The 25,647-nt window shown below is 40.2% G+C and overlaps 6 protein-coding genes across 6 annotated transcripts; 3 read left to right on the plus strand and 3 right to left on the minus strand.

Moving 5' to 3' along the window:
• Window positions 1–542: 542 nt before the first annotated feature.
• LOC114242034 (chorion class CA protein ERA.2) lies at window positions 543–2,457 on the minus strand. The gene is made up of 2 exons (XM_028173055.2): window positions 2,410–2,457; window positions 543–854 (listed from the first exon to the last, which is right to left on the minus strand). The coding sequence occupies exons 1-2, from the start codon at window positions 2,455–2,457 to the stop codon at window positions 543–545; spliced, it is 360 nt and encodes a 119-aa protein (XP_028028856.2).
• A 3,238-nt stretch (window positions 2,458–5,695) lies between these two features.
• LOC114241864 (chorion class CB protein M5H4) lies at window positions 5,696–7,433 on the plus strand. Its single transcript, XM_028172834.2, has 2 exons — window positions 5,696–5,746; window positions 6,972–7,433. The coding sequence occupies exons 1-2, from the start codon at window positions 5,696–5,698 to the stop codon at window positions 7,431–7,433; spliced, it is 513 nt and encodes a 170-aa protein (XP_028028635.2).
• A 4,010-nt stretch (window positions 7,434–11,443) lies between these two features.
• Window positions 11,444–15,235, minus strand: LOC114242022 (chorion class CA protein ERA.5). Its single transcript, XM_028173041.2, has 2 exons — window positions 15,185–15,235; window positions 11,444–11,835 (listed from the first exon to the last, which is right to left on the minus strand). Exons 1-2 carry the CDS (start codon window positions 15,233–15,235, stop codon window positions 11,539–11,541), a joined length of 348 nt encoding a protein of 115 aa, XP_028028842.2. The 3' UTR covers window positions 11,444–11,538.
• Window positions 15,236–15,460: 225 nt separating this feature from the next.
• On the plus strand, window positions 15,461–16,815 carry LOC114241884 (chorion class CB protein M5H4). The gene is made up of 2 exons (XM_028172853.2): window positions 15,461–15,531; window positions 16,324–16,815. The coding sequence occupies exons 1-2, from the start codon at window positions 15,481–15,483 to the stop codon at window positions 16,813–16,815; spliced, it is 543 nt and encodes a 180-aa protein (XP_028028654.2). The 5' UTR covers window positions 15,461–15,480.
• Window positions 16,816–21,119: 4,304 nt separating this feature from the next.
• LOC114242027 (chorion class CB protein M5H4) lies at window positions 21,120–21,954 on the minus strand. Its single transcript, XM_028173047.2, has 2 exons — window positions 21,904–21,954; window positions 21,120–21,620 (listed from the first exon to the last, which is right to left on the minus strand). Exons 1-2 carry the CDS (start codon window positions 21,952–21,954, stop codon window positions 21,120–21,122), a joined length of 552 nt encoding a protein of 183 aa, XP_028028848.1.
• Window positions 21,955–24,283: 2,329 nt separating this feature from the next.
• Window positions 24,284–25,647, plus strand: LOC114241865 (chorion class B protein PC10). The gene is made up of 2 exons (XM_089734279.1): window positions 24,284–24,331; window positions 25,195–25,647. Exons 1-2 carry the CDS (start codon window positions 24,284–24,286, stop codon window positions 25,645–25,647), a joined length of 501 nt encoding a protein of 166 aa, XP_089590405.1.

Raw genomic sequence — 25,647 nt, forward strand, 5'->3', positions numbered from 1 at the left:
CCCCACCCTTCAAACCGAAACGCATTACTGCTTCACGGCAGAAATAGGCAGGGTGGTGGTACCCACCCGCGCGGACTCACAAGAGGTCCTACCACCAGTAATTACGCAAATTATAATTTTGCGGGTTTCATTTTTATTACACGATGTTATTCCTTCACCGTGGAAGTCAATCGTGAACATTTGTTGAGTACGTATTTCATTTGAAAAATTGGTACCCGCCTGCGGGATTCGAACACCGGTGCATCGCTCAACACGAATGCACCGGACGTCTTATCCGTTAGGCCACGACGACTACAATATGTAATGTCATATATGTAAATCAATTATTTATTATTTTAAAGTCTAGAATCTTAATTAGTTAAAATTTCCCTTGTAACGTCATATCGACGGAGGAAAGCAGAAATGTCGTAACTTACATTTTGGGGCTAATTCACTATTCCAATATCTGGTGTAAAGTTGGTTGGTTTTTCAAGTTACGACAATTACACTTCCCTCCATTCAAATGTAGTTAGAGAACCTGAGGTTTAAAAAGTAATGATTTATCAGTCAAAGATAGAAGCTCCCCCGCATCTGCAGGCAGGAAAGCAGTGGCCGGTGATGAAGATCACACCAGTGGCACGGGCCCGCCCACCGAACTCTACAACACCAATGATAGGCACGTATCCGCCTACAGTGGCGGCACCAGCGACTGGGAGCTCGCCAGCGATAGCTAGACTGCCTAGACCAGACCCGCCGTACTTCCTAGAGCCGCCGTAGCAGACAGGCCCGTAGTCAGATCCGCCGAGGGGGGCGATACACGTGCCGAAATGGTTTCCACTGTAATCCCCAGGTCCCAAACACTGACCATACACAGCCTGAAATAGGGTAAATTTATTTTATTACAAAAGTAACGATGCCACACGCTTCCGCCGAAGTCGGACAAATATGGCGGTATCGAGTTTTTCTCTACAAGAGAACTAGAGTCTAGGACATTGCTTGGAACCATAAATTAAGACTGATGCGAAATCAATCCAAAACAGGATTTCAATCTAGTGACAGTTTAAAGCATTTGTGTCCACAAAGCGACTAACATTTCCTGTTTTTTTACTGCTTAGCTAGCTAGATGAGCTCACGGCCCGCCTGGTCTTAATTGGTTTCCGGTGCCCATAGACGTCTATAAAGTAAATGCCATCACTCATCTTGAGACATGAGTCCTATTTCTCAGTTCTACGCTACAACGGTTGCTCCACCCTTCAAGTCGTAACACATTACTGCTCATTGGCAGAAATAGGCGGGGTTGTGGTATCTACCAGTATGTGCCTTGTATTGTGTTTTCGATATGTTGTCCTCAAAGCTATGTGAGGTCATCTCCCCGAATGCTATTTTTATGAGCAAGATATTACAAAGCATCATATTTGGACGCACCAGTCGTCTATGAAACTCTTGTAGGCAGCCGAGCATACGGCCCACCTGATGGTGAGTGGTTACCGTCGCCCATGGACCTCAGCAACGTCAGTGACAGAGCCAAGCCGCTGCCTACAAATCTTGATCGCTGTTATAATAATATATAATTCTTTAAGCAAGGTTATAAACGAGCCGTCTGTGATAGGATACAGTTTAATTATGTCCTGGCATCACCGAGGAAATTCAACAACTTTAATGAGCCACGTTGGATCCGTGAGATTGTCCATCGATCTGTTATACGGGTTCTGGATTTTCCCTTTTTTTAAAAAACTTCTTAAGCCAACAAACGTGTTGTCGCGACGGAGATCGAATATAGACTGAGGCTAATGGGAATTGTAGTTTACTGCTGGCCATTAAAAACACTGACCGAGCAGGGAAATAGGGATGTGTCAGCAGTAAAGGGTACAGGGCCGTCTTATAACAGATCGATATACATAAAAATGAATTGCTGTTCGTTAATCTCTCTAAAACTCGAGAACGGCTGGACCGATTTGGCTAATTATTTTGGCCTTGAATTATTTGTGGAAGTCCAGAGAAGGTTTAAAAGTTAGATAAATATGAACATGCTCGGAATGAAATAAAAATAAAAAAAATGTTTTTCCTTTGATGTGTCCCCCGTCGGACGGATTCCTTTTATTTGTTTTAACTTTATTTTATACTAGCGACCCGCCCTCGCTTCGCTTCGGAAACATTAAAATACACATGAAACCAAAAAAAAAAAAAATTAAAAAAAGTAGCCTATGTTCATCAGGGACAATGTCGGCTTCTAATGGAAAAAGAATTTTTCAAATCGGTCCAAGTAGTTTCGGAGCCTATTCGAAACAAACAAACAAACAAATCTTTCCTCTTTATAATATTAGTATAGACAAAAGTTTAAATCTTTAATTTATCGATTGAGGCACTACGAAGTCTGCCGGGTCAGCTAGTGCTTGATAAAAATTAAAAGTTAAAATATTTCTAACTTACTTGTAACAAAACTTGGATGCAAAGGTAATAGATGATCAAGTTAGACATATTTACTGCAGGAATAGATGCGCGATAGCCTCAAAGCATGTCACGATCAGTGTATTAATACATTTCCTATTTCAAATGACGAAATAATTTGCAATCAAATCGTACTTACGATTAAAATTGCGTACGTACTCAGCAAAAACGTTTAAGTAGAAATTTTTACTTAAGACATTTAAAAATACGTTGCGATATTAATTTACGGTTTGTTATTGTGGCGGGTAGCCATCATACAACGCAAGATAATTGACAGATGCCTGAATCTCGCTTACGACATTTTCAAGATAAATTCGGACCGTCGGTCTACCGAGCAAATATCACCCGCTCGGTGGAAGATCTTCCCTTTGTCGTCTAAGCCTTCCCAAACTGGTGACCTGCGACGTGATGTGAACGCGCAACCTTCTGATTCATCATCAGCGCATCAAGAACTTCGGCTACCACAATCCCCGCATTCTCGCAGATAAAAGCAAATCATCGACAGTCGTCCCACAGCAAGCCAGCATCGCAGCCTCAACAGGACCATCGCAGCCGACTCACCGCGCTTCCTGGTCCTACGGCACGCACCTGCACTGCCTCATCACGCAGCATTCAAGCTCAGTCTCGACTCACCGCAGACTTCGAGCAGCACTGGCTACAATCACGCAGCATTTCAAGCTCAGTTTCGACTTACCGCAAACTTCGAGCAGCACTGGCACTTGCAAGCTAATCTCAGCACGGACAACGATAACTAAAATAACGCAAGATAATTGACAGATGCCTGAATCTCGCTTACGACATTTTCAAGATAAAGCGCATATATACAAGTTCCGAACAACAACATTCGGACCGTCGGTCTACCGAGCAATATCACCCGCTCGGTGGAAGATCTTCCCTTTGTCGTATATCTCTCCCAAACTATCATCTAAATAATCCCTGCAATTCCTATATTTTTGCTATATAAGACCACTCGTATATAGAACATAAGATACTTGACGGATGCCTGAATCTCGCTAACGACATTTTCGGGATTACTTCGCTTATATACAAGTTCTGAATAAATAACATTCGAACCGTCGGAAATTCTCGCCGGATCTTCGCGGTGGGTCGCGTTTCCGATCCGGTGGTAGATTCTGCGAAGCACGGCTCTTGCTAGGGTCAGTGTTAGCAGCACTCCGGTTTGAGCCCCGTGAGCTCACCTACATGTTAGGGTGAAGCTGAAATCGACTCTCAAGGCTATCAGTATGTGTAAAAAAAAAATCGGACCGTCGGTCTACTGAGCGAATTCAATCGCCCGATAGAAGGTCTTCCTTTTGTTGTTACCCCCCGAATAATAAAAATAAAAACGAAACCATAACAAATTCATGGTTATTTTATTTTTAATGCGTTATAGACGGTTTATCGCGAAAGTGCACAATACTGATCTCTGATTGTAACAATTAGACGCAATATTCGATGTCTAACATCCGTGTCTGATAGCACTTTTTTTTTGTTTTGTTTTATTGCTTAAATGGGTGGACTGGAGCCCATAGACATCTACAACGTAAATGCGCCAAGTTCTAAGGTCTCAGTATAGTTACAACGGCTGCCCCACCCTTCAAACCGAAACGCATTACTGCTTCAAGGCAGAAATAGGCAAGGCGGTGGTACAAACGCATTACTGCTTCACGGCACGGGGTGGTGGTATCTACCCGCGTGGACTCACAAGAGCTCCTACCACCAGTCAAGCACTAGCAGTTTTCCACGGCACTGCACAGAGCATAAGGACTTAGATGTAGAAGAATCATCAAAATATATTATAGTCCCCGTCACGAGAAGCTATAGATTTTGTAAGCGCAAATTCTGGAGTTCATAGCTTTGGCTCACGCATCTACTATGCTGAAGATATTTATGCTTGAAATCATTGTATCTGTATTAGGACTGTATTGGTGGTAGGACCTCTTGTGAGTCTGCACGGGTAGGTACCACCACCCTGCCTATTTCTGCTGTGAAGCAGTAATGCGTTTCGGTTTGAAGGGTGGAGTAGCCGTTCTTACTATACTTGAGACCTTAGAACTCATATCTTAAGGTGGGTGGCGCATTTACGTTGTAGATGTCTATGAGCTCCGGTAACTACTTAACACCAGGTGGGCTATGAACTCGTCTACCTATCTAAGCAATAAAAAAAAGTTACAAAATAAAACAAAAAGATTCTCAGCAGGGCCATTTTTCCAGAACCTTCTAGAATATTTTAGAATTAACTTTACTATGATTTGTTGAAGAAACTTACCTAGATGTGTTTCATTAAATTCGTAATCCGAAAGCAGTATTTAGTTTACAAAGTAGATCCGAGAAGTTTTTGTTATGCGCGAACATAATTAGCTGTACAATTGATAGCACATTCATGATTTAGATGCATTAGTAATGGTGGTCCCGCAGTAGTCGAAATTCGACTATAATTAATTGAAATTATAAATTTCTATATACGCTATTATGATTCTATTGTCTAAGAGTTCTACTTCAAAGAATTCTATTTCTTCATAGATTTCGCTAAGACTACACTTTAGACAAATATTAACAAAGACAAACAATATTTAACCTATTCTCAATTTGACCACAGACTATAAGCAATAAGAAAAGTTTGACATTAAGCAAATAGTATGTATGCGTGTGTGTATCAAATACATGGTAGTTAGTGTGTGTAATGTTTTCTTTATTGATTTAATGTATCTTTTATGCATTATTTAAAAAAAATATTAGCATTGTGCACTGCTTCTCTATATTCTCTATAAGTGCGGAAAATTTCATACTCCTCCGTCCGCGCAATTTTCGTAAAAAGGGATATAAAGTTTTTGCTTCACGTATTAATATATCGACGCTTGAAAGGCAAACATGACTAAGCGACAATAGCTGCTTTATACATAAATTATAGGCAATAACCATATTCGATGCGAAAAAAAAATATATTTCTATGTCTATTAAAATCATTTCAATCCTATAGCTTGATAGATTCGTTAAAATATAATTTTTTTCAGGTATTTCAACTTTAAATTAGTCTACTGTAAAGTACACGCATTGTCGCTTAGTCACGTTTGCCTTTCAAGCGTCGATATAGATTATATCACAGTTAAAATTGAAATTATCATTTTACGCAACTCCCAACACATTTTAATTTCACAGTCGATTACGTCGGCGGCAGATAATGTTTGTTATAAAAACAATTTTTAATATTGTTTTTGATCACACAACTGGAAGAACACGGTCCGTAAAACAGTCACCAGAAGTTAAAATGGCCACCAATATTGTGCTTCTCGTCTGCTTTCAAGTGCTATTAGTTCAGGTAAGGACTTGTTGAAACTTCCTCGTATAATATACTAGACAAAACTCTGGAGAATCAAGCATGAATCAAGCATTAAGCTGGTGGTAGGACCTATTGTGGGTACGCGCAGGTAGGTACCACCGCCCTGCCTATTTCTGCCGTGAAGCAGTAATGCGTTTCGGTTTGAAGGGTGGGGCAGCCGTTGTAACTATACTGAGACCTTAGAACTTATATCTCAAGGTGGGTGGCACATTTACGTCGTAGATGTCTACGGACTCCAGTAACCACTTAACACCGGGTGGGCTGTGAGATCGTCCACCCATCTAGCAATAAAAAATATGTAATATAGGAGGTTCTCGCTGTAACTTAGTATAAGCTGGTTTTGGTTCAAGGCTTATAAAAAACTGCAACTATTATAATTAAAACACGAAAAATTTATAATTTTGTAACACATTTTATGGCAACTCCATAGTTTTTTGTTACGTAGCCATTGAATTAAAAACGTTTGATTTTCTTTGTGAGATATAATCAGCTATTTAATAGATTGCAATTAAATGAGTTCTGTTTACGCTTTATACTTCCTTAAGATACTCTGTCTATTTGAGAATTTTGACCGATTTCACGATTGGTTCAGCAGAATCCTGAAATGGGGCTCCAGAATGAGCCCCGTGACCTGACGTACACATTCGGTGATGATAGCATAACCCTCGAGGTTAATAGCAATAAGTAGGAAAATAATTAAATACGGTTTATAGGAACAATTTTTGAGTCAAACGTGTTTTATTACTACACTAGCGACCCGCCTTCGCTTCGCTTCGGAAATATTAAAACACACATGAACCAAAAAATAAAATGAAAAAAAAATAAATAAAAGTAGCCTATGTTCATCAGGGACAATGTCGGCTTCTAATGGAAAAAGAATTTTTCAAATCGGTCCAGTAGTTTCGGAGCCTATTCGAAACAAACAAACAAACAAATCTTTCCTCTTTATAATATTAGTATAGACTACCCTTATTTTTGATATGTAAAATAATTGACAATCTGCACTGATTGATATATCTCAAGCCGATTCTATTGCGTCATCCGACTTGTGATGTTGCTTTCTCTGATGATCGAAATGTCTCAGTCGTTATGTATCTCATAAAAGATTCTCAAAATCCCTGCTTCTGTCAAGAGTCGTGGACCTGGATTTTAAGGAGTCAGAACGTGTTACTGTAGATTTAATAGTTTTAATTGCAATTTTCAGACTGCCTTCAGTCAATGCCTTGGCCGTGATCCCCTATTGGGAGGACTGGGCCCGTATGGCCCTGGTTGGGGACCTTACGACCCTATTGGCCCGTATGATGGATCGGTCTATGGCGCACCATATTCAGCAGGGTTCATCACTCCTGGCAGTTTGGCTGCATCATGCGGCGGAGGCCTGGCTGTTACGAGCAATTCACCGATCACTCCCACTGGTCTCACGGTTACTTCTGAGAATTCTATCGAAGGTACCGTCTCTGTGGTGGGACAGCTGCCTTTCCTGGGTGCGGTGGCTACTGATGGCGCGTTCCCCACTGCTGGACTTGGGGCTGTGGTGTACGGCTGCGGTGATGGCGCTATTGGCATAGTTTCCGAAGCCCCTATTTCCGCTCCCGGTCCTGTCGGCTATGGCGGATGGCCGGGAGTTGGCTATAAGGGACCCTGTGGATGTGGTGGAATTTATTAAATAAGTAATTGTTAATTGTTACGTTTTGCGTGTAATAAATCTTTTGTAGAATGTACCTCTTTCTTTTATATTCCATCTTGTTGAAATATTAGTTGCTCAGTTACTGTAAAGAACAATGGCAGCTTTCAATACAACATTTTACCTGATATCTATTTGGGGCGACTTAAAATAAAAAAAAGCTTTAACGATAGGGATAACATAGCTTTAACTTAATCAGAAATATTTTTGTTATTAGAAAGCCACAAAAAAAAAAGTGCGTGCGTACAAAGTACACATGTCAGAAATGAAACTTTTTTGGCGAACTAATTTATAAGTCTTGCTTATATTTATACCAATCTAAAACTTTAGATTTCCGAGACTTAGAAAAAGGGAAAAAGGAAGATATGTTCCCGCCAAAAGTCTGTCAAATGTCAATCTCAAACCTCAGTGTTGACAATCACATTATATTTAGATTTCTAAATTGTAAATGACTTATATTTTGCCAATTGAATTGACTAATTTAATTTCATGCTATTTGGTTAATGTTCCAAATTCTTTTCATTTCATTTTAATTCCTATTAACATTTTTCACAAAAAAAATTATAAAACTGCTGTATGGTATGATACATTTGCCTTTCCAGTTGGAAAAATACAACAACTACTACTACTGACATTTGGCAAGTACTTCATTTCAATAGTAGTTTGACGTCACTTCCGTTGCATACCTGCGTGACGTTCTGTAAAAATGTTACCCTCATGCGCCTAAAGAAGTTTCACTTCAAAAAGATATTAAAGTTTTTACTTTATAATTTGAGGTTATCTATCAATAATAGATGTCTCTGATTTTTGTAGGCACGGATCATAACAAATTGAAAGAATAAGTAAATGATATGTTTATGATGGTTATGATATGGTTACGATTTATGCTTACGATATGATACACTTCTAATAGTACTCGAGTAGGTACCCTTAGCAATTGAAGATTTACCTAAGTACTTAAACATATGAAGTTTGTTCTTTCTTCTTTGTAAAAGTGCAAAAATGTGTGTCAGAGATAGGTATTTTTAACCTTTTGAACGCCAAAGTCACATAATATTTGCGACAAACGAGGGTTGGCCCTGTATGCCATGCCAAATTACCATTCTTATTTAAATTTTTTTTTTTTTTTTTTGCTTATATTCGTGTACGAACTCACAGCCCACCTGGTGTTACTGGAGTGGTTACTGGAGCCCATAGACATCTACAACGTAAATGCGCCACCCACCTTGAGATATAAGTTCGAAGGTCTCAAGTATAGTTACAACGGCTGCCCCACCCTTCAAACCGAAACGCATTACTGCTTCACGGCAGAAATAGGCAGGGTGGTGGTACCCACCCGCGCGGACTCACAAGAGGTCCTACCACCAGTAAACAGTCAGTTCAGCTTATCCCGCGCTACCTTTCAAGCGTTGTGTGTGTGTGAAAGTAAAATCTATCATTACATAATTTAGCAGTTAAAGTGATTTCAGTCTTCATCAGATCGGATTTGTTGGCTCAAAGACATCGTCTAGTCAAGTCTGATCGCGGTTATCTCACTCAAACCTCAATAAAATAAACGCAAATCTAAAGACACAAAATTTGAAGTTGTCGTGGCCTAAAGGATAAGACGTTCGGTGTATTCGTGTTGAGAGATGCACCGGTGTTCGAATCCCAGGTGGGTACCAATTTTTCTAATGAAATACGTATTCGACAAATATTCACGATTGACTTCCATGGTGAAGGAATAACATCGTGTAACAAAAACCAATCCGCAAAATTATAATTTGCGTAATTACTAGTGGTAGGACCTCTTGTAAGTCCGTACGAGTAGTTGCCACCGCCCTGCCTATTTCTGCCGTGAAGCAGTAATGCGTTTCGGTTTGAAGGGTGGGGCAGCCGTTGTAACTTAGTTAGAACTAGAACTAGAACCTTAGAACTAGAATTTAGTTAGGACTTAGGTGTCAATATTACGAGTACAATAAAATTCTAATGTTCATATTTTGATTGAACACCTGTTTATTGCTAGTAACCTCAAGGGGCCAGCTTAACCGAACGGGTAGGTGAGCTCATGGGGCTCTAACCGGCGAACTTGCTAACAATAGCCCTAGCAAAAGCAATGCTTCGCATAATTTACCACCGGATCGGAAACGCGACCCACTAAGAAGATCCGGTGTGAAACTCATTGGGCTGTGTCTATGGGAGAAGCGTTACCTTGTTTATGTGAATGTAAAGAAGGACTTTAAAATTGCGCTTACATTTCCGAAAGACTTTTCATGTATGTTTCTAAGTGCGTATTGTAACTTCAGTGTATGTTAGTAACTCTCCTTTAACACAGTATTTACAACACGGTTCCACTCTAACACGAAAAGAAAATTCTCCAAAGCCTTCTTAAAACACGGTACTTCTACAACAAGATGACGACATTTTTTTTATTAAAATACATTACGCACTATGAACACACAATACGTATACGGGGATAACGGAAATTTTACTGCTTATTTTTCATGTATAATAGTTAAAAACATACATACAGGCATAGTTGAGATGTTCTATTCAAAAAAGTCTCATCACGTTTTCACTCACTATCACGTTTATGGCACGGGACTTTGTAGGAACGTATCTACCACGTTATACGAGGATTACTTGTAATTACATTCTTTATCGGTTATAATAAACCTTTAAAAATCATATTTTTGTTCGAAAAACCATTAAAAGAATAATTAAAAGTAGTACTTTAACAGTTTAATCTAATGTTCTTTCTATCTAATGTTTTCGACGTTTGGAAAATAATTCATAGTTTCTCTAGTCAAAAACGACTAAGGTATTATTTGTCGACATTTGATACTATTCTAACTACCGTCAGTTTCTCTATAAATAGTACATTGCGCACCAAGGGAGAAAAGTAGGACATTCCCTCCCGCGTGTAAAATTGCAAACACGCGGGATGAGATGTCCTACTTTTTTCCCGCGGTGCACATACTATTTTTTCTCCTACTAGGCCGAAAGTTCGTGGAGTACCGAGCCGGGGTCCAGGGGTGAAGCCCTGGCAGGGATTAGGGGGGGCAGAGCCCCCATACTTATAAAAAAACAATTTAACTGTTTTTTAATTTTTAAATAAGCTACTACTAATTGAATAAGAACTATCTGATGAACTCATATTTGTTTAATACTTCAGTATTAAATTTTATTGCATTTTGTTTATTTCACTTTTACACTAAACACAATATTGCAAATTACCCGTACACGACAATGGGGGAGAATTTTAGGTGCACGTCCTTACGGATCCATCAGATCCAATAACCTTTGCATTAGACGCCTTCAGCTCTAACACTAGGAGCAGACTTAGGGACCTCGGTAACCGTACTCATCGGACTCGACAAAGAGTTCGCCGTGCAACCTAACCCATGAATCAGCTCGCTGAGTTTCTCGCCGGATCTTCTCAGCGGGTCGCGATTCCGATCCGGTAGTAGATTCATTCGCGAAGCAGCTACTCTTGAGTTGTTAGGTCTCCTTCGGAGGCGCTCGGGTAGCAAATCCCACCCCTCCTGGCTGAGCCTTTGCTCGCCCACCTGTCCTGGTGAAACTGGAAAGGCCTCCGGGCCACCAGTAATCCTTCAACCATAAAAAAAAAATTTAGGTCCGTGAGAGCAGACGTAGACACTAACGCGCATGCGTACTTGTCAGTACCCAGGGAGGAAAAGTTAGACTTTCTTCCCTGTACAGCGAGAGGAAAAGTTAGACTTTCTTCCCTGTACAGCGGGAAGAAAACCGAACTTTCGGCGTAGGTAGGAGAAAAATTTACTTCTAAACCTATACATTTCATTTAAAAAACGCGGTATTAAATCGCGTAAGTTCGGTTAAATTAATAAAAAAAAATTGGAGCTGGAATGTAACAATAAAAACAGGGTGTAACTAACAAACATTTATTTAAAACATTAAAATTAGATAACACGATTAAAAACACTGTCTACTCAATGACACTTTCAGTTTTGTCTCTTTCGATCGCGTGAAAACTTAACTGAGTGTGACAAAGACAAGTATACCTCTGAGACGTTACGTTTAGAATTATGGACTGTAGAAGTGTTCTCAAACTTTGGATTAACCTAAATTAGTACAGAATCGGCCCTGGCACTCCGCAACTGCAGACGCAATTTCCGCTGATCGTCACCGATCCCGCCGCACAAGCCGGACCCTCGAACTCGACACAGCCGACCACTGGTACTTGTCCCGACACGACCGTGGTACCGCCAACCGGCAGCTCGCCAGCAATCGCCACGGTACCGACTCCGGTACCGCCATAGCCCCCACAGCCGGGAGGGCCGTATCCAGGACCGCCGATGGGACCACTGTATCCGTTTACAATCGGGCCAGGATTGTAGCCGCCATAGCATTGGCTTAAAGCATTCTGTCATGGAAAAACAAAATCAACATTAATAACTTAAACACAATAGTGACAATAGTTTCTGACAAAAGTTCCTGAACCTTTGACTTATTTATTAAAATTATTTTTATTTACGTGACAACGTCTTATAATTCTATGGAGCCGGCTGCACGCACGAAAAAACATGACTCATGCGGCGTTGCCTCGCTCTGAGGCGTTCCATTTAAGGCTTGAAGTGCAAGCGAGAGCGCGCAACGAGCGACAAAGAGGTACAATCGGCCTCCGCGTGGCAGCGTTCGACATCTGTCTCTCTCCTACTTGAGTGAGCGATGAATCGTATTTATGTTATGTTATACAAATAAATGTAACTTGATCAATTCAATAGTGATTTCCATTTACCTCCTTCTCTATATCCGTACAAAATATCTATCAAACAAATAAAATTAAAAATTTCTTTTGAAAAATGAAACCATTCCATCAGTATTTTCTTATGACGTTGTCACGTTCAACTATCGTCAGTAAACCGACTTTACAGACAACCGATATTTTATTTATTTATTTATTGTTAACATAGAAGTAGACAAACAATCATAATTTGCATCTGTGCTTGAATTAGGTCATAAAACCTGTATATCTCAAGCAGCAGTGCTCCTCGTACAAAGAATACAACAGCTTTACTTCAGATACACAAAAATAGACAATACTAGATAAAAGTCGTCGTGGCCTAAAGGATAAGACGTCCGGTGCATTCGTATGTAGCGATGCACCAGTGTACGAATCCCGCAGGCGGGTACCAATTTTTCTAATGACTTATCGTACTCAACAAATGTTCACGATTTACTTCCACGGTGAAGGAATAACATCTATACTAATATTATAAAGAGGATAGATTTGTTTGTTTGTTTGTTTCGAATAGGCTCCGAAACTACTGGACCGATTTGAAAAATTCTTTTTCCATTAGAAGCCGACATTGTCCCTGATGAACATAGGCTACTTTTTTTTATAATTTTTTTTTTTTTTTTGATTTCATGTGTCTTTTAATGTTTCCGAAGCGAAGCGAGGGCGGGTCGCTAGTCGTGTAATAAAAATCAAACCCGCAAAATTATAATTTGCGTAATCACTGGTGGTAGGACCTCTTGGGAGTCCGCACGGGTAGGTACCACCAACCCACCTATATTTCCGCCGTGAAGCAATCATGCGTTTCTGTTCGAAGGGTGGGGTAGCCGTTGTAACTATACTGAGACCTTAGAACTCATATCTCAAGGTGGGTGGCGCATTTACGTTGTAGATGTCTATGGGCTCCAGTAACCACTTAACACCAGGTGGGCTGTGAGCTCTTCCATCCATCTAAGCAATAAATAAAAAATAAAAAAAATAATAATAATCTGAAATACATAACAGTGACAATATGTGAGCTTAAAATATTACACTTAACAAAAATTTTTGAAATCAGTGTATTAATGTACCCTCTGTGTGTAATGAGTCTGAGCATGAGTGAGTGTAAGAGGGAAAGGAATTTATAAAACTTTAGTGATGGCCAAATGAGCCCACCAAATAAGTACCTATAATATTTTCGATAGCTCCTTGGGCTAGCCAGTAACGACCTAAAACCAGTCAGACAATGTAGTGACAAAGATAAGTGAAGACAATGACACGGAAGACTGTGAAATTGCGAATTAGTAAACATGAGTTCCTAAAACCTTTTTTTTCTTTATTGCTTAGATGCGTGGACGAGCTCAGAGCCCACTGACTGGAGCCCATAGACAACTACGACGTAAATGCGCCACCCACCTTGAGATATAAGTTATAAGGTTTCAAGTATCGTCAGAACGGGCAACTAACGTACAAGCGAACATCTAGGATTATAGGCATAGTAGCCAACACACTCTGGCTAAAAATTGACTCCAGTAGTGCAAGAAAACTCCTAATATATACAGTACAGTATCCAAACTAGAATTTGCCGTATTTCCAGAAGAGCACTATTAAAAACAAATTGGGATAAAACAAATTATATTTTTCAACACATTTGACAGGTTACTAGAATAAACAATGACCGAGGTTATAAAGACCGCGGAGTACAGGAAGACGTGGGGAAGGATAGTGCATCAAAGGATCAACACTTCAAACTAGACACGACCTTCAGCAATGAACAAACCGACTCAGAAGGAGAAGATAAAGTTGATGTCCCAATTAATTCTTTTATAACAAGAGTGACACGTCAGCTTAGCGCCAGACTCGGTAGCTATGATTTCCCAACATAATAAAAACACTATTAGTTTCTAAGATTTCCATAAAAGTGGCTACAAAAGTGGCATAGTAATTTTTATTGGTGTGGTTCATTTGCTTGACTTTTTGTTACCTCTTTGTTGCATCTATATCTAATCTAATTCGTCTTGCTTGTAATACATTAATAATAATAATAAGCCTTTTATTCCATTCCAAATAGTAGGTTCAATACATATTTCAAATATAAAAAAGAAAAGAGAAGAAAAAAAAGTACTAATGTTATTACACATGTTTCACTTCATTTGCATTCCGTTCTCTCTCCCTTCCGTTTCCTTACAAAAGTATAAATCTAGACAACGTTTTAAAGTATAGAAGTTTGTTTGCACGGACCCCTCCTCAAGTGAAGGTGAAGGCCTCCTCTAAAGAATAACAGCTGTTTAATTATTAAATTCTGACGTTGTAAGTTACTATGTAAAGCTGATATTTCTTCTTTTTGGTTAAGTGAAATATTTCTTGGGTCTGTGTTTCATTTTCTTATTATTGAAGAAGTTTGAGATATCTTCCTTAGAGGGTTTTGGTCTTGATCTTCCACGGTGACCAGCCGGATCGGAAGATGGTTTTTGTTGCTTAGTTCAAATTAATTGAATGTTGCATTGTTGAGGGAGGGAGCAGTTAGTTGCTATGAATGTAAGTTATTGGTTGTATTGTCGTTGGTTTGGTTATTTAAGTGGTGTATTGACGTTATTGCTTACTAAAATAGCTTAGAACACTTGGTTTTAGAATTCCTTCTGAGACACTGTTTGATCTAGGTATAGATGGGTTTGCTTGTTTTATTTTGCTCTTCTTAGTGGGTCTTTTTGTACTTTTACGAACTAGTGCTTGAGAATCGGGATCTGACTCTGGTGAAGTCATCAGTGTTCTTTTGTTATTTGATTTTAATAACTTGGTACCTTGTCTTCACTAAATAGTCATATTCACTACTTTATTTGTCACTTTTACGATTTTTTATCACTAAATTCACTTTAAATTATATTTTTAATTAACTTTTTTTACGGTCTATATTGTTACCGCGTCTCAGTCTTGTAATAAATTAATAAATTCAAATTCGCGATTGAAGCATTTAGCATTAAACAATAAAATGACTCACTTGAACCAAACACGCTTGAGCGACGAAGAGAAATGTCGTGAAACTCGACATACTGATTAGATTTCACTAATGAACTACTAGCCTTCAATGAAATACCCTTTATATCGAATTCAATATCTACCAGAAAACGAAATCACATTATTTGCAATGAATTATTATCAAATGCTCATTACATATCGATTACCGAGTATTGCAATTAATAAATACATATTTCAGTGGCACGATAAGGGACCTATAAATATGAAATGTGTGTTGTGGTGATTTTATTGTGCCGGGCAAAAGTTTAAGAAGTCGTAATGGACGGGAAAGCTGTCTTTGTCCTCAGCTTACAAGCTTTGTTTGTACAGGTAGGTTCTGAAAGCTGCACAACGAGATATCAATAGAAAAACAGTCTACAAAGTAGTTGTAAAGGACGTTGATTTAACTAAATCCAATCAGTATGTTTGTGATATGTTAATTCTTTACATCTCTCACCATATAAAACTAATGATTTTAAGGTTAACTTATACTGGTTATATTTTACTGGTGGTAGGACCTCTTGTGAGTCCGCACGGGTAGGTACCACCGCCCCGCCTATTTCTGCCGTGAAGCAGTAATGCGTTTCGGTTTGAAGGGTGGGGCAGCCGTTGTGACTATACTGAGACCTTAGAACTATATCTCAAGGTGTGTGGCGCATTTACGTTGTAGATGTATATGGGCTCCAGTAACCACTTAACACCAGGTGGGCTGTGAGCTCGTCCACACATCTAAGCAATAAAAAAAAAAAAAGTATTTTTCGAATTCATATACTCGTAAATTCAATCAATTCTATAAGTTCAGTTTGAAAATATCTTAACGTTACTATTCCTATTGATTACTCGATCTTGAAGTCGATCGTATTATTTTTATTTACTCAATGAAATCATAGATTTTCCTTTGGGCTTCACCAATATTAGATGCCATTTTTATGCTCCAGATTCACTGATACAAAATTCAGGGAATTTTTTTAACAGGGGATTTTAACCCAAACAACAGGTCGATTAGGACATGAATTCCCAAAAGTGAGGCTAATTGCATGGTTGCTAATTACTTATCGTTCACTGACAAACTTCGACGCTTTGGATTTTTGCTTACAAATGATTAATTCCTATTTGTTTCAGGTGGTAATCTGCATCGGCCCTTACAACCCAGTTTTCGACGACAGTTTTAACTGCTTCCCGTTTGGCGGCGTCCCACCTTTTGATACCGGTTTTGGCCCACTGGACGGTCCCTACCCTGGCTGTGGATTCGGGCCACTGGCTTCATCTATCATCGCTCCTCCACCAGGCATAGCCGCCGGATACAACGGCCTACTGCCAATATCGGTTGCCCCACCTACACTCCCTCAAGCCAGCTTATCGGTTTTGTCAGAGAACGTAATCGAAGGTGTTGTGAAAGTTGTAGGACAGCTACCGTTTGTTAGTTCGATAGCTATGTCTGGAGAGTTTCCTACCATCGGCACTGGAGAAGTAGCGTATGGGTGTGGCGATACAGCGGTGATCATCAATGAAGCACCAGGGATTGCGGCTGTCTTAGATTATGCGCCTATACCTTACAATTTTGACGATGTAGGCTACAGAACACCAGGATGCGGCTTTGGCCTGTACCATTAAACCGGCAATTAGTTAGGTGTTTTATTTTTATTTTGAATAAATGTTGTTAAAAAATTTATTTCGTTGCATTCATTATCTATATATACAAAAATTAATTGCTGTTCGTTAGTCTCGATAAAACTCAGGAACGGCTGGACCGATTTGGCTAATTTTGGTCTTGAATTATTCGTGGAAGTCCGGAGAAGGTTTAAAAGGTGAATAAATATGAAAATGCTCGGAATTAAATAAAAACAAACAATTTTGTTTTTTCTTTGATGTGTCCCCTGTCCGAGGGATTCCTTTTGTTTTTATTAAGTTTATTTTATACAAAATCGATTGAGGCACTTTGAAGTCTGCCGGGTCAGCTAGTTGTCAATACATTTGTGGAGGGTTTTGTGATTCGACTTTGAATCGGGACTTAGAATGTATGAAAAGTAGTGAATGATTTGGCTTTGCTTCTGGCGTTGCTAATATCCATGGCCGATAGTGACTACACAACGTCAGATATGTGCTGACTGCAAAAGGAATAAAGGAATTAATAAATAATAGTTTAAAAAAACTAACATAATACGCTTTTATAGAAAATCCAACTAAAAAATAGAAAATAAATTTTAATAAATTTGAATCAAAAATAGTGTAAGAAAAAATTATTTTCTATAAAAGCGTATTTTGTTAGTTTTTTTAAACTATTATTTATTTTTCATTTTTTTAGTTGAATTTCAATTTAAAAAAATTCAAATTGTTTTTTTATATTAATTTGTCATCGGTTTTTAATAAGTATACCAAATTTCGAGTTGATCCGACGTTTTGAAGGGGATCAAAATCATGTTCAAAGATTCCGTTACATACAAACATAGCTGCGTCTGAAGCTAATAAAAGCGCATTAAAAACTAGTTTATAGAATATGTAAGTTTAATTAGTACATTATCGTGAAACAAATTTTGTTAAATACCTAGTCAGGTCATAAATTCTGTCACATGTTTATTGTAAAATAATTGAAACAAGTTTATTCATTATGTAACCATTCATATACCAAAATGAAGTTAACAAAACATAGATTCTTATGACATTAAAGTTTATTCAAAATGACCTCCGTGATTTTGAATACAAGCCTTCAATCTGCGCGGCCAGTCGTCTATCGCAGCACGAACGAGGTCCATGTCAATATCGGCGGCTGCCTTAATCAAGGATATCTTGAGTGACTTCAAATTGGGATGAGGCTTTGAGCACGCCTTTTCCTCCAAGTGTTGCCATATCTTGTAATCAAACGGATTCAAATCTGGACTGGAGGAGGGCCAGTCTTCGTGCCGGATGAAGTCGATTTCACGCGCCGCTAGCCAGTCTTGTGTGCTCTTCGCTCTATGAGCTGGCGCCGAATCTTGTTGGAATACCCAGTGCCTGTTATTGAACATGGTATGAGAAACAGGTTCCACAAGGTTCGTCAGGACTGTATTTTGATACACAACTGCATTAGTTTTTATACCTTTCTCACAAAAATGTACCTCTGTTAAACCCCAATAAGAAACTTCCAACCATACCATGAGCGAGGATGGAAAATGACCTCGTTGGACACGCGGAATACGGTTGCTCGCTTCTTCACTACTGTGTGCGTACACCTTATCATTTTGTTTGTTGTAGCTCTCTTCTACGGTAAAAATTTTTTCATCCGAAAAAATAATTTCCCGATATTTATTTCCCGCGTACCGCTTCAATAAAGCGCGGCATCTCTTCAGTCTCAGGTCCATTAGACGAGCATTCAAACGATGTCCTGTTTTTCTTCGATATGTCCGAAGCCCTAAGTCTTCATTTAGCACCCTTTTCACCGTGGTTCTGCTCCCCATCTGAAGGGCCAACAGTTTTTGCTTACGTTTGGGATTTCTTTGAATTCGCGCCTTCACAGCTTTTATCACTGCTGGAGACCTAACTGACCGAGGGCGACCACTTCTTGACCTGTCATCTACACTACAGTCTTCATTGTATCGTTTGATGGTACGATAAAAGGAATCTTTTGGTTATATTAAAATTTTTCAGTATGTTAAAAATTTGAATTGGTGCGTAACCGCAACGATGCAACGCAATAACTGCAACACGGTCTTCTTTAAGCGTCCACTCCATATTTAAAAATGAGTAAAATTCTAAAAGTATACATTTTTATTTTCATGTACAATTCGAAATTCGAATTCAATAAACTTTTTTGTGGCCAGCATTCTAAAAGAAAAGTTTTTACTGTGTGACAATACTTATGACCTGACTAGGTACTTATGAGAACAATGCTAAATAAATAATATTTAAATGAATCTTTAAGCGTTAGGTTGACTGGTGTTTACAGACTTAGAACGTGGTATAAACCAGTATAAAAATAAGAAAAACGAATATTTGATATTTCATGAACCAAGTTTTGCACCAATATCTCGATTCTTCAAGAACTCGGCATTAAGCAGCACCTTTCGGCGCTCGTGCATGGACTCATACTATTCTTTTCTGGACATGTCTACCGGCGAGGAAATGACTACCTAGAGTGCAAAATTAGGGGAAGTAGAAAGCACCAGACCACGTCGAAGGTTGCCCATGCAATGGACCGATCAAGGTAAGTCAGTAGCCGACGGTTATTTACATGAGTATACCAGGCTCAGCACTGTAGCGTGCAACATTCGGTTGCGTTCGGGCGTCACCGGAGCTTCCGAACGCGCAGGTGTCCCGTGACGTCACACAAAGAGATACGCGCGCATCAATTTAAGTTGATTGTAAATACGTAGTAATTTTAATTTTAAATCGTATCTTCTAGTGCCTAGCGTTGCTTATTTAACTTCGGTTTATATTTTAATATTGTACAAAATATAGATATTGTTGAAATGGTGTGTTTGACTTTTATGTATATTCGGAGTAGAATATCCCGCGAGTGCGAGGGACAGATAACAAACCACGCCACAAGCAGGGAGAAGTGGCGGTTACTGGTGAGGCGCATAGCATCTGTTCACGGCAATTATACTGACTGACGACCACCAGCGCTCTGTCAAGATGCGACATAGAAAACATTCTTCGGTTTCCACGAGTCTTGGGCATAATTAAAGACGACGTAAAAATACTTTTAATTATGACTGTACATTTTTTTTGCTGGTAATCCTATAGTTGGATTGTTCGAGATGATACCATCATCTAGTTTTTACCGTTGCACCGCCTGACATCGGAGTAGAGTTCATCTATACTACCTGAAGCCGCTGCGGTCATCCACAGTGCGCTTCCAGATATATTTTTTACCACGCACCATCCGGTTTTGGAATGAGCCCCCTCCACGGTGTTTCCCGAGCGCTATGACATGTCCTTCTTTAAACGAGGTTTGTGGAGAGTATTAAGCGGTAGACAGCAGCTTGGCTCTGCCTCTGACATTGCTGAAGTCCATGGGCGACGGTAACCACTCACCATCAGGTGGGCCATATGCTCGTCTGTCTACAAGGGCAATAAAAAAAATCAAATCTACTGAAGAAAGAAAATTATCCTATCCATTCGACGGGGCAACGCCAAGCTTGTGTCGCCTGAAACATATCTTGTCGGATCCCTCGAGTCCATTCTCGGTGCTTTTCACCGCAAGCACCGGTCACCTTCCTCGACAAGCTCGTCGATTATAATGAAGAGCTTGGCGACTAACTCACACACACAACCCATTGAGTTTCTCGCCGGATCTTCTCATTGGGTTACAATTCCAATCTGGTGGTAGATTCTGCGAAGCACCGCTCTTGTTTGGGCTTGTGTTAGCAAATTCTCTCAGGCTGAGCGTGCGAACTCATCTACCCGTCTGGGCGTGGCAGGAATAGCCCCTTAAGCTACCGAAAAAGAAGGAAAATCAGATATGTAACTGTTTTGAATTTCTGGAGTGAATTCTGGAGGAAATAATAAAAATTATATTTTATTTAAATGAAAAACATCCTATGTTCATAAATTATGTTCTTCAAAACTAAATTTTTTTTGACCCACCTTCAGAGTCTGGCCTAGGGTTTGACCCACCCAGGTTTCTGTGGTCTCACCGGCTGGTATAAATAAGCTGGATGCCTATGCGGGCTTACAATATCCCCTACCAGTAAGTGGTCAATCGCAGGTAGACTGGTGAAATATTCAAACAACGCTGCTGTGGTCTATGCCCTTAATGCGTATTCACAAACGACTATGCGTATTCAAATACAGAGGGATATCATTTATATATATTTTTAAATTATATTACATCATTAATAATTAAAAAAATAGGATACAAACGTAATATATTTATTGACCAACAACAACACAAATGCAAATTCAACAAATAAAGTTATTACTAAATAAATGAAACAGGATTAGTAGAGACCGCATCCGCATCCGTACGGTCCGGGAGCGTTGAACTCATTCCACCCGTAGCCTCCTGCGTATCCAGGCCCGTAGCCTGGGCCGTAACCAGGGGCGGGAGCGATTGGAGCTTCATTCGTGATGCCAATGGCACCATCGCCGCAGCCATACAGAACAGTACCAACACCGTTCGTGCCAAACGTACCGTCGGTGGCCACAGCGCCCAAGAACGGCAGCTGACCAAACACATTAACGGTGCCTTCGATGACATTCTCGGAGTTTACCGTGATTCCGGTTGGTGCGATTGGTGATATGCTGGTGACGGCTAGTCCGCCGCCGTATGATGCCGCTAAGTTAGCGGGGTTGAGACCCCCACAGCCACCAGACCAGGGCGCGCCGAGACCATCGTATGGCCCGAATCCGTAGCCGTCGATGGGACCTAATCCATCATAGCCCCAAGCTCCTATAGGGCCTGGGTACGCATCATAACCGATGCATTGGGATAACGACACCTGGAAAATAATATAATTTTACATTTAAGATGGTTATTAATTTAATAAAGTGGAGGAGCAGAAAATCTTATGTTCTAGATGACGAAGGAACACAAAATTGCTTCTCAGAAAATAGGCAGAGCGTTAATACAAGCCTGGACGGGATTATATTACAGTCATGGCACCATCTATTTCTAATTAGCCACAAGATGCTGTGTGTAGATGAATACCCTTAAGTTAAGGGGTTTATCAAATTTGTTGGTGAACATATCACATTACTTGAACTATTGCAAAAGCAATTTACCTGAACGAAAAAGACCTGTGCGCAAAAAACCAGTAAAACTTTGGCGGCCATTTCAAAAACCTCGTATTCAACTAACAAAGGCGAATAATTTGCGAATGATACCAAAAAGGAAATGGCCCAGTTTATATACGAACGAAAAATGTTATAGAACTCGAATTGTGCAAGTTAAAAATTATGTAAAAGCCTGATATCGACATGGTTCTGATAAAGCGATGACATTATTAATATTTTTGCAACTGATAGTGATTTGGTAAAGGCGAGTTACGTATCGGGAACCTGGGCCGATATGTAGTAACATCGATTTGCAAGGGCCTGATTTGCTCGCAGTTCGAAGACTTGTACATTAATAATAATAAAAATTCTTGTTACTCACTTTCGATGCTTTCGTCCATGAAATATCCGATTCGTTTTAATACTTTGCAATGTTGCTTTGAAGGTTTTTTTCCTACCTAAGCCGTAAGCCTTGAGAGGCTATGTCAACGTAACCTAACAAGTAGGTGAACTTACGGGGCTCGAACCTGATGACGTTGCTAATACTAACCTTAGCAGGAGCAGTACTTTTCAGAATCTACCACCAGATCGGAAACGCGACCTACTGACAAGATCCGGCGAGAAACTCGTCGCAAACGACAGGTTCGACCAGAACGATGACCGGTGCTTAAGGTACCTAAAAGCACCGTTGTTGATGGGACACTATCTCGTGTAATACCATAAACTCAAATGAACCATATTAAATATTATATAAATGATTTTTTGTGTGTGTTTTAGTGTTCTCGGCCTTCGCTTTTATTAGCATTAAATTGAAGCTTAAATTGGTTACCTTAAAGTTGACCTTTCAAAGATGCTTTTTGTTAATGTGCCATAAATATACTCATCGTGACGCAAGTGGGTTTAACAGGTGGGTAATTGTCAATGGTCAATCAAGTCTTTAAATTTTGGGGCTTTTTCGTGGAATTTTAAGGTCAAAATCTGTAGATTCGGCTTAGTGGTGCTATCAACGGCTATCTCTACTCCGTCATCTATAAATAATGGTAGTACTGTGAATACTACCTAATTGTTGCCCACCGCTGTACTTACAATATCTTCAGCGATTATTCCAGTTTGAGGTACCCGGCGTTCCAACAAAATTGGTAATCGATAAAGACTGACGCATCTGCTTTCACACGATAACCCCAATAATGCACAGAAACTTTTGTGTATGAGGGATTACTAGTGGCCCAGAGGCCTTTCCAGTTTCACCAGGACAAATGGGCGAGCAAAGGTTCAGTCAGGAGGGGTGGGATTTGCTGACAGCCACGCTGAGTGCCTCCGGACAACAACTCAAAGCTATTTCGCGAATGAATCTACTACCGGATCGGAATCTCGAACGCTGAGAAGACCTGGCGAGAAACTCAGCGGGTTAAGCACAGAATCTCATTAGATACCACGGAAACCTTAACTAATATTGAACTGACAAATCTAGGAACGAAAATTTATGAATACTTTTATTGCTTAGATGGGTGGATGAGCTCAACGCTCACCTGTTGTTAAGTGGATACCGGACTCAGTAGACATCGACAACGTAAATGAGGACCGATCTTCATACATGAGCTCTAAGTTTCAGTTTTGTAATACTAAATATTTGTATTAAGGCGAAACAGGCAGGTCGGTGGTACCTCTGCGGACTCCTCCTCCGTGCGTCGTGTTCCTCAGTGCTGAGGATCGTGACCCTTACGGAATACATACGCAAAGGTTTTCTTGGGAAAATTACTAGTGGTGGGTTCCCGCGTCCTTCCACAACAGAATTTTAGAGGCGATTTAGTTCCTCTGGGCTACTGAAGCCCTAGTTTAGTTGACCGCCGCCCGTTGCTCGGCGTTATATTTTTACGGGTGGGTAGGTGGCATACCGACGCCATCCCGCCTCTTTTCTCATCCGGGCTTAGGACCGGAAATGGCAGAGTTAATAACAGATTCTGCGGACTCACAAAACGCTTTTAAGATATCTTCTTCTCACTCGTTATCTTCATTGCTAAATGTCGTGTCTAGTTTGAAGTGTCGATCACTCAATGCACCATATGATCAGATAAGATAATTAAGTAACCAATATTTCTTACATTTGAAGCAATAAAATTTCTACTTCATATTTATAGGAATCTAATTAAGTTTCTCAAATTCCTATACGCGCAGTTTGCTTAAAATACAGTCCAAATTTTGCTTATTGCCGTAAAGAATTCACGTAATAGATATAATATAATAGATAAGAGACATGCATTCCGTTCGTACAGTGGAAATGAAAATTCTAATGTAGCAACGCTGATAAAATTGAAAGCGGTCTTGTATAAAAGTAGTCGACTAGTTAATACAATTATAGTTCAATCAATTGGCTCTCGCACGCTTCAAAATGACAACTAACGCTCTCCTCGTATGCGCTTTAGCACTCCTTCATCAGGTATGTCTTTAATCTTTCTTCAAACGAGGTTCATGGAGAGTAATTAACGGTAGGCAGCGCCTTAGCTTTGCCTATGGCATTGCTGAAGTCCATGGGCGACGTTAGCCACTCACCACCAGATAGGCCCGTATGCTCGTCTGCCTACAAGGACAATAAAATTAAAAGCCCAGTTAACGTTCTTCTTCCGAGTGGGTATTTTCATTTTTAAAGTCCGTCTCTAATCTGAAGACTCTATGATCACCCGTTGCAAAACTGTTCTCTCTATCTTCAGCAGACTTTAGTGCTTCAGGCATGCCTGTGAGAGATGCTATCGGTTTTGACAAATGTGAGTCAAGTCACATGGTCTTTGCTCGTCGACGTGACCTACCACTATCAGCTTAACTTGAGCTCACAAATACCTAACTCACTTAGAAATCGGAACGCATCTTCGCAAGCAACTTCGTCAACCTAGGATTTTACAATGTGTTTTTTTTCGTACCTATTCTCTGGTATTCTAAGGAGATATTCCAACTACGCGCTGACGGGAGATGATGTGTAAATACAATGACAGACCTCGGTGACAATTTTTGAAAAAGACTGACCAGATATATTTAAAGCCGATCACAAAGCAAAGTATTCCGAAGGCAAGCCATCGAAGAAATGAAAATTCCCGATGATTGCTTCTTGGCAGAAGCGGGACGGTGCTACCGTTAATGATCAATATAAGGATTAGGTATATAAAGTATATCAAGATAGGCATAACAGGAGATGTTGAGGACACTGTAACTGCGGATGAAGAGAAAGGAATAGTAGGTTGAAATATGATTTCATAACACAAGTTCATCCGAATCTGATTAAAAACACTGTTTTGTTTTTGTTCACAGTCTGCTGTGGGTCAGTATCTGAGTCGCGTCGGTGGCTGTGGTTGTGGAGGCGTTGGCAACGCTTTGGGCTACGGTGGTATCGGCTACAACGGCTATGCCGGTAACGACATCGTCGCTGCTGGAGCTCTAGGAGCTTCCAACGGAGGGTGTCTCAACGTCATCAGCTCCTCTGCCGCTCCTACTAGTCTAGGTGTAGCCTCTGAGAACTCCTACGAGGGCACTGTCGGTGTCTGCGGCAATCTGCCCCTCCTGGGTACTGCAGTTGTCACCGGCGAGTTCCCTACTGGTGGTCTTGGTGGTATTAACTACGGCTGCGGTAATGGCGCCGTTGGTATCACCGCTGAAGATCGCGCCGGTATCGGCTACGCCGGCGGACTCGGCTACGGTTCTGGTTACGGACTCGGCTACGGAGGCTACGCCGGCAATGGATGTGGATGTGGTGGCGCCTACTAA

This window comes from Bombyx mandarina, chromosome 02 (assembly GCF_030267445.1).
Source record: "Bombyx mandarina strain Sakado chromosome 02, ASM3026744v2".
Classification (NCBI taxonomy): Eukaryota; Metazoa; Arthropoda; class Insecta; order Lepidoptera; family Bombycidae; genus Bombyx; species Bombyx mandarina.

Excerpts from the sequence above, each read along its gene's own strand:
- LOC114241884 (XM_028172853.2), top strand. The coding sequence starts at position 15,481 with ATGGACGGGAAAGCTGTCTTTGTCCTCAGCTTACAAGCTTTGTTTGTA. Across the intron at positions 15,532-16,323 it reads TACAAGCTTTGTTTGTACAG|GTGGTAATCTGCATCGGCCC; the intron begins GTAGGTTCTGAA and ends TATTTGTTTCAG.
- LOC114242034 (XM_028173055.2), bottom strand. The coding sequence starts at position 2,457 with ATGTCTAACTTGATCATCTATTACCTTTGCATCCAAGTTTTGTTACAA. Across the intron at positions 855-2,409 it reads GCATCCAAGTTTTGTTACAA|GCTGTGTATGGTCAGTGTTT; the intron begins GTAAGTTAGAAA and ends ACCCTATTTCAG.
- LOC114241864 (XM_028172834.2), top strand. The coding sequence starts at position 5,696 with ATGGCCACCAATATTGTGCTTCTCGTCTGCTTTCAAGTGCTATTAGTT. Across the intron at positions 5,747-6,971 it reads TTCAAGTGCTATTAGTTCAG|ACTGCCTTCAGTCAATGCCT; the intron begins GTAAGGACTTGT and ends TGCAATTTTCAG.
- LOC114241865 (XM_089734279.1), top strand. The coding sequence starts at position 24,284 with ATGACAACTAACGCTCTCCTCGTATGCGCTTTAGCACTCCTTCATCAG. Across the intron at positions 24,332-25,194 it reads CTTTAGCACTCCTTCATCAG|TCTGCTGTGGGTCAGTATCT; the intron begins GTATGTCTTTAA and ends TTTTGTTCACAG.
- LOC114242022 (XM_028173041.2), bottom strand. The coding sequence starts at position 15,235 with ATGTCGAGTTTCACGACATTTCTCTTCGTCGCTCAAGCGTGTTTGGTT. Across the intron at positions 11,836-15,184 it reads CTCAAGCGTGTTTGGTTCAA|AATGCTTTAAGCCAATGCTA; the intron begins GTGAGTCATTTT and ends TTTCCATGACAG.
- LOC114242027 (XM_028173047.2), bottom strand. The coding sequence starts at position 21,954 with ATGGCCGCCAAAGTTTTACTGGTTTTTTGCGCACAGGTCTTTTTCGTT. Across the intron at positions 21,621-21,903 it reads CACAGGTCTTTTTCGTTCAG|GTGTCGTTATCCCAATGCAT; the intron begins GTAAATTGCTTT and ends ATTATTTTCCAG.